The sequence below is a fragment of the Phocoena sinus genome, chromosome 1 (genome assembly GCF_008692025.1).
Source record: "Phocoena sinus isolate mPhoSin1 chromosome 1, mPhoSin1.pri, whole genome shotgun sequence".
Lineage (NCBI taxonomy): Eukaryota > Metazoa > Chordata > Mammalia > Artiodactyla > Phocoenidae > Phocoena > Phocoena sinus.
This window is the reverse complement of record NC_045763.1, coordinates 48544545-48559961: the sequence shown is the minus strand read 5'-3', so window position 1 is coordinate 48559961 and position 15417 is coordinate 48544545. Positions and strand designations below refer to the sequence as shown.

Genomic DNA, 15417 nt, shown 5'->3' with positions numbered 1-15417 from the left:
AAGATCAAAACAGGAAGGTAACCACAAGCTCCAGGTACAAAGGGTATAGATGGGAAGATGCTCAGGTAAGACTGTAGACAGGAGGGAGGAGAGGGAGAAGGTGGGGTCAACAGTGGACTGAGGGGTTCAGGACTAAGGCCAGGAAGTGTTGGGCATCCTTTTTCACAGGATCTGGTCCGTGCTCTCAAGTGGGGGTGATTTCTAAAGGGGGGCTTCCCGCAAGATGTTTTTTTCTTCTTCTTCTATCTTTTTCCAAATATCATATAGTAATAGTTTCTTAATATTAAAAAATGTGTTCCTTTGCATTGCAAAACAGAGCCAGAAGAAATAGGATGAGAAGATCCTAATAATAGCTCTGATTTATAAACATCTCTATGTGCAAAACACCAACCAAAACATTGCACACACATCTCAGTTAACCCTCTCCATAAACCTGAGATGATGTTATCATTATCATCCCCACTTTGAAGACGAGAAAACTGGGGCCCACGGACTTGTCCAGGGTCGCACAGCCAGCACGGGGCACAACCATGATTCAGTCCGTATTTGTGTGACTCCGAAGAGATGCATTTGCTCTCACGTCCAGACCAATCTCCATCTGAATTTATGGAAATCGCCTCCTCACAGCCCAGCCCCACCCCTCACCAAAAGCCCCCTCTTCTGTCACCAGCAAAGTGACGGACTCACACCAGTGCTGGCTGTCCTCACACATTTTCATTATGTGGTGGGGCTTTTATGAGACTCTCCCACCGGCTGTTTTTCAAATTTATTTAATTCATCCATCATGCTCTGAAGCCATTTGCTTTTTTATATTGGACAGATGTAATGAGATTTTGGACACTAAAAAATGTTTTTATTAAAAGTTATGACCCAGAGCTAGTTGGTAGGGGCTGTGCCATAAATCCTTAGAAGTGTGAGATTTATAAAGGATGTAGCAGCATAACCTTAACCTCTCAGGCCACACCGTAGGTTACAGGATCACTTAAACTAATATTGTCTCCCTGTCTCTGGCCAAATAATAATAATAATTATTATTATGATGATGATTATTAAAGTGGTTATCTGATGTGGTCCTTCCTCCTCTTCTCTTGGCCACTGTTGACCCCTGGCGAGCCAGGGCCTGGTGGGAGCAGGTGGTTGATGATGGAATTTGCTGGTGTCTGGCCCGAAGGCTCTGCTGCGGTAGGTACGGGCATGTGGGTTTTCCTGCTCTGCTCTGCGACCCTGTAACTGGGGCTGAGTGATGTACAGTCACGTTTGCTACAGTCAGAGTGAAAGTGATCATGGCTGGTGGTTTCTCCACTCCTCCATGGCCAACAGGAAGCTCTCCTCAAAATTTGGAAACAATGCATTTCTGTTCAAGCATAGTAACTCCAATTTAATGTCAATATTTCAGATTTATATTAATGTTACACTGCTTGGAAGTCACCCAACGTGTAATTAGCCTGGAAGTGTAGACCAAAACATGGGCATTAAAAATATATGTAGGGCTTCCCTGGTGGCGCAGTGGTTGAGAGTCCGCCTGCCGATGCAGGGGACACGGGTTCGTGCCCCGGTCTGGGAGGATCCCACATGCCGCGGAGCGGCTGGGCCCGTGGGCCATGGCTGCTGAGCCTGCGCGTCCAGAGCCTGTGCTCCGCAACGGGAGAGGCCACCACAGTGAGAGGCCCGCATACCTCAAAAAAAAAAAAAAAAAAAAATATATGTATACAGGGACGTCCCTGGCGGTCCAGTGGTAAAGAATCTGCCTTCCACTGCTGGGGATGCGGGTTTGATCCCTGGTCAGGGAACTAAGATCCCACATGCTGCAACTAAGCCCACGCGCCACAACTACTGAGCTCGCTCGCCGCAAAGAGCGAGCCCGAGTGCCACAAACTACAGAGCCCACGCGCTCTGGACCCCACGCCACAACTAGAGAAGAGAAAAGCTATGCGCCACAACTAGAGAGAAGCCCGCACTGCGGTGAAGATCCCGCCTGCCGCAACTAAGACTGGACGCAGCCAAGAAAGAAAGAAAGAGAGGGAGAGAGGGAGGGAGGGAGGGAGGGAGGAAAGAAGGAAGGAAGAAAGGGAAAAAGAAAAAATACACGTGTATATATATAGAGATGTTATACATACTAATATGTATTAATGTTGTGACTTTGTTAAATTAACATTGGTTAAGTAAAGCCCTGGGGTGTTGTCGGATGGTGAGCCAGGGTTCAGCGAAAGACCACCAGGGAATTGAAATAGAGAAGTTTATTACTCTCAGTTCCTAGAGGAAGGGGCATGAGGGGCGGTCAGGGCAGGATGCAGGCAGAGAGCAAAGCAGGACCTGGGCACTTGCCTTTATTAGGGTTCCCAGCCTGAGGCCAGATTGGTCAATTCAAACAAAAAAAAGCAGGGTTTTGTTAAGTGTCAAAGGAATCTTATCTAAGGGGTACATAAAGGAAGGCCCTGGGAGGCTGGGGAGAGTGTGATCATAAGGGCTGTTAGGATGGTCATATCAGAAACTGACATTGATTTGTGACTCTGTGGGTTGTTATCTAGGGCCTGCTTCGCTGGAGAGGCTAGTGTCAGTTCAAGGCCCGTGCAGGCCGCTTGGCCACACAAAGTGGATACTTAGGCAGCAATATTATGGAGCGGTTTAGCAAAGCTCTCAACAGTTATAAACAACAAAACAAAAAAATTATCAAAACAATTAGGTTTGGTCAACTACCAGCTGTTCTTAGTAGCGCGCATTTGTTCATACATTTTCAAGCCCGATCCCCTGCGATCTGCTAGGGATTCAAGAACAAATGCATCGTGGTCCCTGCTTCAGGGAGTTCACCGTGTAGTGGGCACAAGCGATGCGCTGTTGCTCTCGGAGGATGGTTTTCAGCCTAGGGGACCAAGGAAAGCTTCGTGGAAGAGGTGGCCTTTCAGCTGGGTTTGAGGAATTGGGTGAGCTTTGGGCTTGCAAGGCTGAGAAGAGCATTTCAAGCAGAAAAGGCCGCATGCACAAAGGCACTTATAAAACCTGCTGTTCACAGACTGCTCCAAGTTAACTAAGTTTGGCTGAAACACCCGATAACACTTTTTCTTTTTAGAGCAAAAATCTCAAGGGTAAACATCATGCTCTTATCTGCTTCCACTGTTGAGACTGGTCGAGTCAGGGCTGTAATTTAAGGAAGATGGACTTTAAACTTACAAACTCCCCATTGCTTGTATTTCCTCGTCAGGCCCGTGCTTTATCATATGCTGGGAGCATATTCTAGAGTTTTCACAGTACGTTAGCAACAGCTCCCACCTCCTGAGACCACAGGAGTGTAAACCAGATCCCGTCATCATTAAACTCATAAACCCATGTCATTTGTACGTCATTCACTTCATCCTCATTCATCATCCCTTACGCTTTCAGAACAGCTGTACGTTTGAAGATTTTGAAGAACGGTTTGCAGTGGCGACCCCTGTAAGTGTGAGAGGGCCCGACCTGATTAACTGTTTCATGTCATTGTCCCATCGCTCATTCCATGCTCATAAGTCATGCCTTGTGCTTACAGAACAGAAAACTGCCGATGGACTTTGATGAGATTTTTGAGGCAACAAAGGTAAGGCGTCCAGGCTCTTGTGAAATGAGGGTTGCTCTGGGCATTCTCATCCATTCCATGCATCCTCACCCTCCTGCAGGAATGGCAGGCGCTCTGCTCTGCTCCAGTGCCTGCCTATCCTGATGTTCCCAGGAGACTCCTGGTGGGCCCCGCGATGAAGGAGAAGAGTCGGGGCATGGGTATGTGTGTGTGCGTGCTTGCGCGCATGAGAGAGAAAGAGAAGGAGTGTGTGTCGGAGAGGACGTGACACCCCTTCATTTCATTCAACAAATATTTTTCAGTCTCCTGACGTGTCCTAGGTGTTCTGATAGATGCTAGAGATGCAATAGAGAGGAAGACACAACCCCCATTCTCAGGGAGCTCTAAGTATAACACAGTGCGACATGGCATAGCATAGGAGAGGAGAGGGTGGGGTCAGTAGAGAAGGGTAGGGTAGGGGAGCATAGTATAGTGTAGTATAATGTAGTATAGTGGGGATTCAGACATGTAAACGGGATGTGCTCGGTCCACCTGTGGAGATTAAAACCAGGCAAGGCTGCTATTTGGTCGGTCTAGCCTGGAATAAGTGTACTGGTTTGCAGCCAGTGTTTATTCAGATTGGTTAATACATAGGCCGGTGAACGTTGTCACCCCTGAGTACAGGGCATTTGGGAAGCCTCTAGGACAGGGGTTCTAATCTGGGCTGCCAATTAGAATCACCTTGAGAGATTTTAAAGTTTCAGTTACTAGACTGTACCTCAAACCAACTAATTCAGAACCTCAAGGGGTGGGAACCAGGCATCCATATTTTTCCCTTATGTACACCCAAGGCTGACAACCACTGTTCTGAGAGTCTCACATAAGCTGTTTGAGGCAATGGAATTTGGGGTACAAATTGAGTTAGGAAACACTTCCCAGGAAGAAATAAAGTCCTCTAATCTGTGTCCTGGAGGATGGGTGGGAAAGGCAATGGGGGAGGGAATGAGTGATCTAGGTCAGAGAAGGAGCGTGTGCAAAGGCCCTGAGGCAGCCCCTCCTTTCGTGAGCCCCGGGTGCTTCTCTGTCTATAGGTCTGTCTTCCCATAGAACAGGCAGCTCATGAGACTCAGAACAGGAACATGCCCTACTCATCCCTGTATCCCCTGCTCTTGGCACAGTAGCTGATGTACAGTAGGCGCTACATACTTGTCCTGAACGAAGGAGTACCTGATGTCAGAACAGGAGTGGGTCTGTGTGAATATGTCTTGGGGGCCAGTCAAGGGCACCTCTGCCTTCATCAGTGGCACTTTCAGAACTTCTCTACAGGAGGGACCTAGGAGTCTAGTTGCAATGGGCTAGCGGAAAGAAGGACCAGGGGTCTAACCCTGAAAGAGGTTGTACAGCACTCCAGATGTTATTGGAAAACCATCATTTGTTCGTATCAGAGGATGGCTTGTGGGGGAAGGGGACGTGCCTGATGGAGACACCGAGGGGCTCCCCCCTCAACAGCCAAGCTCCTCCTCAACCCCTTCACTGGCCTTGGCAGCTTCCAGGGTCACTCTGCTTACCCTGGAGGACGCCCAGGGCCTAAAGAAGGGGCAGAATCTGCCATTGACAACCATTGTCTCTACCTGAAGACATCCGAAGGGCCAGGAATGGGAAGGCGAGGAGGAATCTGGAGCTGACCTTGGAGATGACTTCTTCAGATGGATGTGTGTCATGGCAGGACTCGTGGGAACCCTGGCTTCTGGTTAGAGAATATTGTGGGGCTGGACTTCTACCTTGAAGGAAGGCTACCTAGGGCTTGGTAAAGGGACTGATGGATAAACAAGATGCTGGCTGGTCTGTGGGTCAAGCCCAGCTTCTTTTAGCTGACCAGTCAGAGGCAAGTCACTTAACCTCCAGGCCTCTGTTATAGCTTATCTGCAAACTAGAGAGAGCGAGAGAGATTCCTGGGCTGCCGACTTCACAGGGCTCAGGGAGCGTCCAACATGAGCGTACTGTATCAGAAAACGTGTTGTAAACTATAAAGTGTTTTACAAATGTGAATGGTTAGTTTTATTCTCATGAGGCCGTTAAAGTGATTAATTACAACAATATTATCAGACGGAACATGGCTTATTAAGCTATAAATGAAACAACTAGGGTTAACTTGGGGAGAGGGCCTGTGAAAATAGACATTAGTCCAGATTCTCAATCACATATGGTTATTAGAATTATTTTTAATTTTATGGCCTAAGAATCCCCTTTTTCTATAAAATTTAATTAACTCAAGGTTCTATTTAAGCAGCAAATCCAATGGAATGAAATACCAATCTATGTTTAATGCCTCTGCATGTTTTTTTCTTGTTTAATCCTTGAGTGGAAGTCATCTGGCAGGAGGAAAGTCTGTAGCTCAAGAATGAAGGTTATTTTAAAAGTTGTGCTTAAGGAGAAAATTAGCCAATAAATTATATTTATGATGTTAGTGAAAGTGTGCCACGAGTTCAACACATTTGAAATGTAAATTGTGCGACTTAATTATTAACTTCATTTTAATATTTTCCTACCACTGAAAATAGTTGTGGGCCATTTGCAAAGCTTTGAGTCCCAAGGACCAGGAAGCCCAGAAGCTTCCCTTGAATGGTTTAAATAGAATTACGCCTTTTGTGGGTTTGGGAGAGAGCCTAAGGATTGGCATCATTTCATCAAATAATATAAACTATTGTTCACATGCTAAAGAAGCCTTCCCGAAAACAAGCAAGTTTTACAATCTATATCTATGGATCGTCCCCACCAGACTGTAAGCTCCCTGCAGGCTGGGACTTGTCATTTCTCATCATTATGTTCCGAGCACCCAGCACAGTGCCTAACACCTCACAGTCCAACGTGTACGGAAAAAAAAAACATATTATGTAGCTGGGAGGGAAGTGAATACGTATAGGGCCCTATTGTGTGCCACGCATCGTTCATTCAATCTGAAAGCTTAAGGGGAAGAGTTGAAAGTGAGTTAACCAGACTAAGCTACTTGACTTTCAGCGAAAAGAATCTTTTGTGCCTTTTTCACCAGGCTTGCCCAAACTTCAAAATCCTGCTAGTAATATTGTCAGTAAATCTGCAAAGGAGGTATTATCTGGACATTATCTCCAATGTCCAGATGAGGGAACAGTGGCCGTGAGGAATTGCAGAGGTTGGCAGTGGGAGAGCTCAGATACATCCCCGGGGATGGGACTTTTCCTGGGCCCAGAGCTCACACATTTGTCAGTAACAGAGAATGTCCCTCTCTTTGTGTGAATCGTGGAGCTCCTGCCTTGCCTGGTTAGAACAGATTTCGAGGGCAGGGGTCCTACCTGGCAGACAGGCAGACTCTCCCTGTCCTTTCGGTTGGGTGGTGTTTTTAGGTTCCCCCAATTAGAAACTATCACTTAAAATCCGAAGACGAGCAGAAAGTATTTTTTTTTTGCAGTGGGCAGATTTGCACAAAACACATGATTATGTCCTTTAAGTCAGGCCGTTTGATTGCCGACCACAGACTCCCTGCAGACTCTGAAGCTGGAAGTGTATTTAGATTAATTTCTACGTGTGTCTTCAGGGGCTTCTCCCACTGCTCTGGCCGGCCTCGCTCAGACACTGTCGTCTGATGGATGGGGATGTAGTTGATGCAGTGTCTACAGTGATGGAGCCCCTCGGAATGATTAATAGTGTATATATACTGGGTTGTTTTTGATGCCCTTCCTGGTATTAAATGATATGTTTTCTTCTCCTCCGACTACATTTTTTATCTTAAAGATGGATTCTTTCGGGGACTGTCATTTGGCTGCCTGCTCTGTATGCAGAAAATTCAAGTCATGGCCCGGGTGACCTTGAGGTGACCTCTGTGAGACTCAATTTATTCATTTGTGAAAATGGGGATGAGGATTCATACCTCTCAGGGTCATTATTATTAGGAGTATTTACTGAGAAGTGGCCATGAAGTGGTGACTTGCTATACTTGATACGTGAAAGGCATTTTGTACATGTGGATACAGTCATGAAAAGAAAGCAGATGGTGAGACTGTGTCTTGCCTTTGTCTCCTGGAGAAGAGAAACAGTGTTGGCATTGGATGGTAAATATGTAAAAGTGGCATTATTATTGCCTAAGCAAGGTGGCTAAACCCAGATCTGCTTGACTAAGCCCAGATAAACAGCCGGACACACTGAAGCCATAATTGATTCTGGCTACACCCGAGATGTTGTCTTTGGGATCAAGAGGTATCATAATGACCAACTGGGTTTATTGTTTATATAGTCATGATGAAAAAGAAACGTGTGTCCTCAAATCAAAATTTTTTAAAGCAATGCCCACAGCATCCGTTCCCCTTGTAATGACACCATTATCTTTTTTTCTTTTCAGGCTGTGACCCAGTTAGAACTTTTTGGGGACATGTCCACCCCTCCTGATATAACCTCTCCCCCCGTAAGTATGCACTTCCCTCAGAGCCCTGCATCTCTTTCTTTTCCTTCTTCAGTCGCATGGTGACAAAAATATGGGCTTTGGGTAAAAGAGGCTACTGGTGCATTTCAACTTGGACTCTTTCAAGCTGTGTGATTTGGGCAAATTTACTAACAATTCTAAACCTCAATTTCCTCTGCTATTTTTTTTAAAAAAGGGATTATGATACATGCTCTGTTTTGAGAAATAAATGAGATCATGCATCAGCAATTACAGGCTATCACTGGGGTTCTTGCTGTTATGCTGGGCAGTGGAGAGAGACAGGAACGGGATGTGATCCCTGCCTGCAAGGAACACATGGTCTAGCTGGGAATATGGGCAAGAAACTCCACAGGACAGCAGACCCGATGAGGCATTTGTCATCTCCTACCCAGCTCCCACACAGTAAAGGAAGCCAGGTGGTCAGCCCGGTAAAGGAAGCATCTTCTCCCCCCGGCCCTTTCTGCCCTCTCCTCTCTCGTTTCCTTCTTTTCTTCCCCTCTCCATCTTCTTTTCATTTCCTCCTCCCTTCCCACCTGCCTGCTGGCTTCGCTGAGCTCATGAAGCTTTGGATCCCCAGCTCTAGTTTCAGCCACAGTATCTCAGTCATTGCTTGCACTGGGGTAGAGATTGCAGGGAGCCCTCACTTGAAAAGGAAAAGGAAAAAAAAAAAAAGAATGAAAACCGAAGCAAAATAGAATCCAAGTGCTTTGAGAACTGGAGGCATTCAGAGGCAACCCTGCAGCCACTGCAGAGAAAAATGCCAAACTGGCCCTTCCAGCTCCTCCCCTGCCCGCCCCCCGGAGGTGGGCGGAGAGCAGGCAGGCACAGCTGCACCAGCTGAAGCTGCTGGGAGGGGGCGGCTCCTCCAGGCACCGCACAGTTGCACAAACCCAGGGATGGTGCTATGGGTCATTGACTAGCTGCACCTCACGGAGAAATGGCTGTAACCTCACCGCTGAGGACAGATGGCATGAGAGCCTGCTGCCCATAGCTGCCACCAGGGAATCTAGACACAGCTGCTCTGCTCCGAACGCCTGGTGCCCAGAGCAGCTGTGAAGGAGGGGACAGCAGCTCCTGTCTCCAGGGAAGCTGGACAGTCTAGAGAGTCTCTCCTCCATCCCAGGGGGAACTGCCGCATGTCTGAACCACGGGGCCATGGAGCTAGAAAGGTCTGGAGAGACTGTCTAACCTTAGCCTCTTCATTTTACAGATGAGCAAACTGAGTTCCAGAGAGGGCATGCGACTCACCCAAGGTCACACCAGAAAAAAGAGAATGACATTGATTGTGTTTTAAAGGGCTTAACGCAGCAGCTCATGGCTGTGTTTCTGGCCCTAAACCCAAGTGCTGTCCAAATGGGTATTTAATAACCCTCAGAACAATGCCTGTGCCTCCTGCAAGCTGCTAGTCTAAAAATGGCCTTGTCTAATTGCCATGGTTTCAGGATTAATTGCTTGCTCCAATCTATTCCAACGGGAAGAAAATAAGCATATTATGGCATCGAATAGGCATACTCTATAGGCAAAAGGCTTCTATAAATGGGTGTGGACCTTTGAAAAAGCTAGTACCCATGTTTTTATCTCAGTAGCCTCACCTTACCCAGTAGTCCATGCAGCAGGCCTTTCTGGAATTCCAGCATGGGCCAGGCTTTAGAGTTTGTAGCTGCTTTTTTTTTTATCATCTTCTTGAGAACATTTGCTTCTTTTTGCAAGTGAAGGTTCAGGCAGGATTCTGGGAGGCACCAGGACCCTCTAAGGGTCTCTATTCTACTTGCTAATCTTTATTTGTTTATTTAGTCAACATCTGTTTATTGGCCATGTATTAAGTGACAGCCTTGAGCTGGGCACGCAGTAGGTCCTGAGTGAGTGTATGTCACTTTGAATTGACCATTTCTGAAGGGTGAAAGATATTATGGGATAATTTGAGGGCCCAAAAACACCCTCAAAGGGTAGGGGCTCAAACTAAATAGTCATGATACTGGCCAGCATTTGCTGAGCACCTACTATGTGCCTCTGTGTGGTAGGTACTAAGTGTTTGAAATGCATGATCTCATTTAAGCTTCTCTGCAGCTCTAGAGGTGGGTATTGTTTTTCCCATTTTATAGTCTTTATAACCAGCTCATGGTCTGCCTGCCACAGTGAGTGACCCGGACCAGGGCTTGCTTCTGTAGCACTGCCTGCTGCTTCCCGTCCTGATTAGCACTGAGCCAGGTCTCCCAGGGGCCTCACGCACCCCTGTCCTTCTCTGTCTGACAGACTCCTGCAACTCCAGGTGATGCCTTTATCCCGTCTTCATCTCAGACACTTCCGGCGAGTGCAGACATGTTTGGTTCTGTACCTTTCGGCACTGCTGCTGTACCCTCAGGTAAGTCCTCTTCCACCTTCCTTCTGCCTCCACCCACCAAGAAGGAGAAAGGGTTGACTGAACCACTGCCAGATTATGCCAGACACCTGTGGGACCACCATTCTGTCCTTGTGACTCCTCAGGTGACATTGAGAAACTGCCATGGGCAGGGGGGTGGTATGTTCACAAAGCTCTGGGATGCTGCAGTCTGGAAATCACTCATGTCTTGCACCTGAAAGGTCAAGATTCCAGGTGTATAGCTTTGGGGAGCTTGGTGCACACATAACCATGCAAATCAGTGCAAATCCTGATTTGTACTGTCCAGCTCAGCCAGATGGAGGGAAGGTGGGGGAGGTGTGAGTCTGTGCTCTGCAGACCTCTAGAGATCTGATGGATAGAAGAGATCTGCCTTATTGGTGGAGGCTTAAAGAAGAGGAGGTTCCCCATGCAAAGGGAAACACCTAGGAGACAGAACAAACTGCTAACAGTGAATTGTAATGGGGCTCTTAGTGATTTAAAGAGCGTTTGTTCTATACTCCAAATATTCTTTAAAAATATATATATATAATGCATACTTCTACAACAGGGTAAAAATATATATAGTAATAGTGTTGCAGGTGCAAATTGGTGGGGTCTGAGGCATCTTGTTTCCATGGCATCAGGCACTCCGTGTAGCTGGCCCACTCTACCTGAACATGGACAAAGGTGGTATTAGTTCTGCCTTTTGCATACATGGCAAAAAGCAAAGTCTTTAAGGCAAAAACATCCTTAAAGACTTTTTTTCTTTAACTACATATTTGAAATCTGTGGCTTTATCTTTCTTTTTCTACTTTATTTATATAAATGACAGAGTTTGAATATTTCAGAATACAAATTTCTTGCATTCTTCTATAAATAATTACTTTTAATTACACAGCATTAGAAACAAATTCTTGCCACCAAATATAAACCTTGCTGTTACTCAAAGTGAAATTAAAAATTCATACTCTGTTCCAAAGTAGTATGAGCTGAGGGATCATTATGAACTTCTAGAAGCAACAGAGGTTGATAGCCACTGGGTCTGACTTACAGTTGAGAATCTATAGGTAGCCTAGAAATGTCTTTAATTGCTAAGCTTTCCAATCAAATCTGTTTTACCCACCCCTAAAATGGAACAGTGGCAATGAATTTCTCTACCTAAAATGGATATTAAAATGTCCTTGGGAATAGTGTTATTGAATCTGTCATTTTAAATAAGAATAACAGTTTTTCAGAAATGTACCACCTTCCGTCAGCCTTGTATCCAGAATAACCATGCTTTGTCCCCACTATCTGACGGCACCAAACTTACTCATTTTTAGGCATGTTCATTCCACAAATATCCACTCAGTACTCAACTATGGGCCAGGTCCTATTCTAGGTGTCTGGGGTGTGTCAGTGAATACCAAAGACACAGACCCCTGGCTACAGAGAGCTTACTTTCTACTGGGGAGATGGACAGCAACATAAAAATAAGTACCTTAACATAATCCTAGAAAATGATCAGTGGTATGGACAGAAGGAAATGTGGAGCAGGGCAGGTGTGAATGGAGGTTGTGGTCAGGTGGAGTGTGATGTGAGCCAGGAGGGCATCTGGATCAAGGGTACTCCAGGTGGAGAAATGGCCCGGCCCCTCCCCCATCCCCTTCTCTGTGAGTCAGAGAGGCTGGATGCAATTCCAGCCCTAACATTTTTTTTTTTTTTGCTGTACGCGGGACTCTCACTGCTGTGGCCTCTCCCGTTGCGGAGCACAGGCTCCGGACGCGCAGGCTCAGCGGCCATGGCTCACGGGCCCAGCCGCTCCCCAGCATGTGGGATCTTCCCGGACCGGGGCACGAACCCGTGTCCCCTGCATCGGCAGGCGGACTCTCAACCACTGCGCCACCAGGGAAGCCCCCCAGCCCTAACATTTGACTAAAATGCCTGAGAACCTGCCTCCACTGCTCTGGGCCCTCCCCCCAGCCAGAGCTTTGAAGGCCTGGATTTTGCGGTCTTGTAGTGGACCAGCTGTGTTGCAAACTGTGGATAAACCACTTCACATTCAGATTCTGCTTCTTCAGCTGCTAAAAAAAAAAAAAAAAAAAAAGATAGATTACCTCCAAGATTTTAATTTTTAGAAAGTAAGTCTAAAATTAATTTCAGTTAGCGTATTTTTGCCGCTCTTACTCTACTTCGGCTATGCTGAGAAACAAAACTGGGCTTCAGCTGGTGTTAAACTGTCTGCCGTCTTCCTCCCTTAACCGGCCTTAAAAATCACTGCAGCTGTTGAATCTACGGCTCCTGTCCCTAATTGCCCAGCCAGTGACTGGGAGATGGGAAATGACCTGGGGTGTGCAGCACAATTAATAGGCTGGGTTTGAACCCTGGCTCAGCCGTTTATTTATAAGCTTTAGGCTCCTGGGCAAATTACTTAACCTGTCAGAGTCAGAGTTTCTTCATTTTTATAACTGAATTTAAAATAATACTTACCTTGCAACAATATCATGAGAATTAAGTGAGAAAATAAAGTCAAGTGCCTCTGAAAAATGCTGGCACGTTGTAAATGCACGATGTGGAAACAATGCTGTTATTATTATTACTCTGACGTCTAAAGTAGAAGAAAATATGTCTTCTTCTTACCTATATTTTTTTCCTTTGCCTTCTTGGGATGTTTTCTTAAAAAATGCATGAAATAAAGTTTAGGTCTTTGACTTCCTGACTGCACACGGCAGAGCTGGCCTGAAGGGCTTGGAGAACGTGCTCAGTATGAGTACAGACCCTGCCACTAACCAGCTGTGTGACACTCAGCTATATCGCTTTGGAGCCTCAGGGAACTTATCTGTAAAATGGGGATGATAATTCCACCTCATAGAGCTGTTCCCGAGTCCATACATGTAGTATAAAACACTTAAAACAGTGCCTGGCAGTGTTTACATAAGTAAGCACTCCGAAAACGTTCTCCGCCCTCCTCACTGGGGACCCTGGCTCTGCTACCTCCCCTTGCTGTGTAGCCACATCAGACCTTCCCCTCCTGAAGCTGTAGGTTCCTTGTATGCAGATTAAAGAGATACTGATAACAGCTCCCCCAGAGGCTTGTTTGCAAGGATCGACTTCACAAAAAATGTGAGCTCCACTAGAGCAAGGATTTTTTTTTTTTTTTTGCTGTCTGGTCTTCACGCATCTCCAAGGACAAACAGTGCTTGGCACCCAGGAGGGCCATTTTTGAACAAATGAATCAAATGACATAATGTAGATAAGAGGTACCATATAAGTTCTATATATATGTTGGAGGAGTCCTTTAGTTTTCACTATTTTCTTCCATTTTAGTCTGCTTTTTTTTTTTTTTTAATAATGAGGATATCCCCAGGTGCCAGCATCTGGTTACAAATTGCGATTTTCAACACTTTTAAAAATCTAACTGCAAGGCAGTAATGCAGGTGTTTCCTTTCACTGCACAGCGAGGAGATTTATGATTCATCTGAGCTTCATGGCATAAACAGATGCTCCTTGGTACCTCCTCCCTCCACTGTTGAATGTTAACCAGTGAACAGTTACTAAGCTGTTAAGTGGCTGCAGTGGCAGCCACGCAGTGGTTTCCCATGTTCAGTGCTACTGCAGCCCTGCCACTGAGATGTCCCTTCAGGGAGGCACCGTGCCATGTGGCCCGAGAGCCTTGGCTCACAGGTCTGGGGAAAGCCCCCACTGCAGGGATCCCTCCCACCCAGGAAGAGCAAGTGAGACCTGCAAGTTCCCAAACATGATACCCAATTACCCTTGTTGCCTTTTTTTTTTCTTTTGAATATTGTACTTTGTTCTGAAGCAGATGGCATGAAGCCAGGGAGACATGCTAATAGCTCTCTCCAGAAAAGTGTGCACAGCCCATCTGTTGGCTCCTTGTGGAAAAAAGGAAAAAAAAAAAAAGATGGGGGGGAAAAGGCCTGCCACCAGCAGTAGACTGACTCATCAGAGATCATAGCACTTACGGATGCTGGAGTTTAATTGGAGACTTAGAAAAATGCAGTGAAGGCATTTATTCCACTGTGACTCATTCGCCTCTACCTAGAGCCTTTCTCCAGCCTCCAGCATTTATGGAGCAGTGGATGTGTGCCCCAAACTGTGCTAGACGCAGATGGGGGAGGGAGAAAGAAATAAAAGGTTCCTCGTAGCGGAGCTTTCCAGTCTCATGAGGGAAGACAGAATCACTGGGCAATTCCGACGCACTGTGACAAGTGCCGCAATGAAGATGAACATGGGGGACTGTGCACTCCCAGAGGAGAACCAGCTGAGTCTAGAGGGCAGAGGTGATGCTGAACCACGTCTCAAAGAGCAAAGGAGGGGCAGCCATGTGAAAAAGAGTTAGGGATGGCTTTCCAGGCAGATGGACCAACAGAGACGAGAGAACAGGTTGGGTTGTTTGCAACTGCTGCAGGGAAGGGTGCCAGTGGGAGAGCAAGCGGAAAATGGGGGTGAGGAAGTGGAAAGGAACGGACCCCAAAAGCTCCAAAGTCAAGCTAAGGCCTCCGGACTCATGCTCAAGGTAATGAAGGACTGTACAGCTGACCTTTGGACAACACGGGCCTGAACCGCACCGGTCCACTTATACGTGGATGCTTTCCAAGAAATACTGCAGTAGTACTGTATATGGTCTGCGGTTGGTTGATTCCGTGGATGCAGAACCAGGTATACGGAGGGCCAACTATGAGTTATATGCAGAATTTCCGCTGTGTGCAGGTGAGCGCCCCTAACCCACGCGTCGTTCAAGGGTCAACTGTATTTGCATTTTAGAACATTCGTCCGGTGGCAGTAAGGAGGGTGGGATGGGAGCCAAGCAAAAAAATAGTCTGGCTGGAGGCTGAAGCCTTCCATCCATTTACCAAAATGGGCATCAGGGTTGGTGTGATGGCAAGATCCATGGGCAGGTCTTCGCCCTGTCAGACCCAGTGCCCCTTTTTTATAACAAGGATTTGTGATGTCTCCTTTAATATTTTGAAATGAAACTCATTGAGGATATAACCTACCTACTTGGTTTTTCAGAAATCAATATAATGTCCTAACTGTAACATAAAGAAGAAATAAAGGAAACTAATTTATCATAACAAG

At 46.3% G+C, this 15417-nt stretch overlaps 1 protein-coding gene across 6 annotated transcripts in view; it reads left to right on the top strand.

Moving 5' to 3' along the window:
• DAB1 (DAB adaptor protein 1) overlaps positions 1 to 15417 on the top strand; it is a 419471-nt gene that overhangs the window by 380528 nt on the left and 23526 nt on the right. For 4 of the 6 annotated variants that reach the window (XM_032607142.1, XM_032607170.1, XM_032607152.1 and 1 more), the window contains exons 8-11: positions 3379 to 3429; positions 3521 to 3568; positions 7899 to 7961; positions 10233 to 10341. In XM_032607142.1, coding sequence (XP_032463033.1) covers positions 3379 to 3429; positions 3521 to 3568; positions 7899 to 7961; positions 10233 to 10341 — 271 coding nt within the window. The remainder of the gene's footprint in view (positions 1 to 3378; positions 3430 to 3520; positions 3569 to 7898; positions 7962 to 10232; positions 10342 to 15417) is intronic. The other 2 variants (XM_032607160.1, XM_032607180.1) reach the window with 2 other exon arrangements.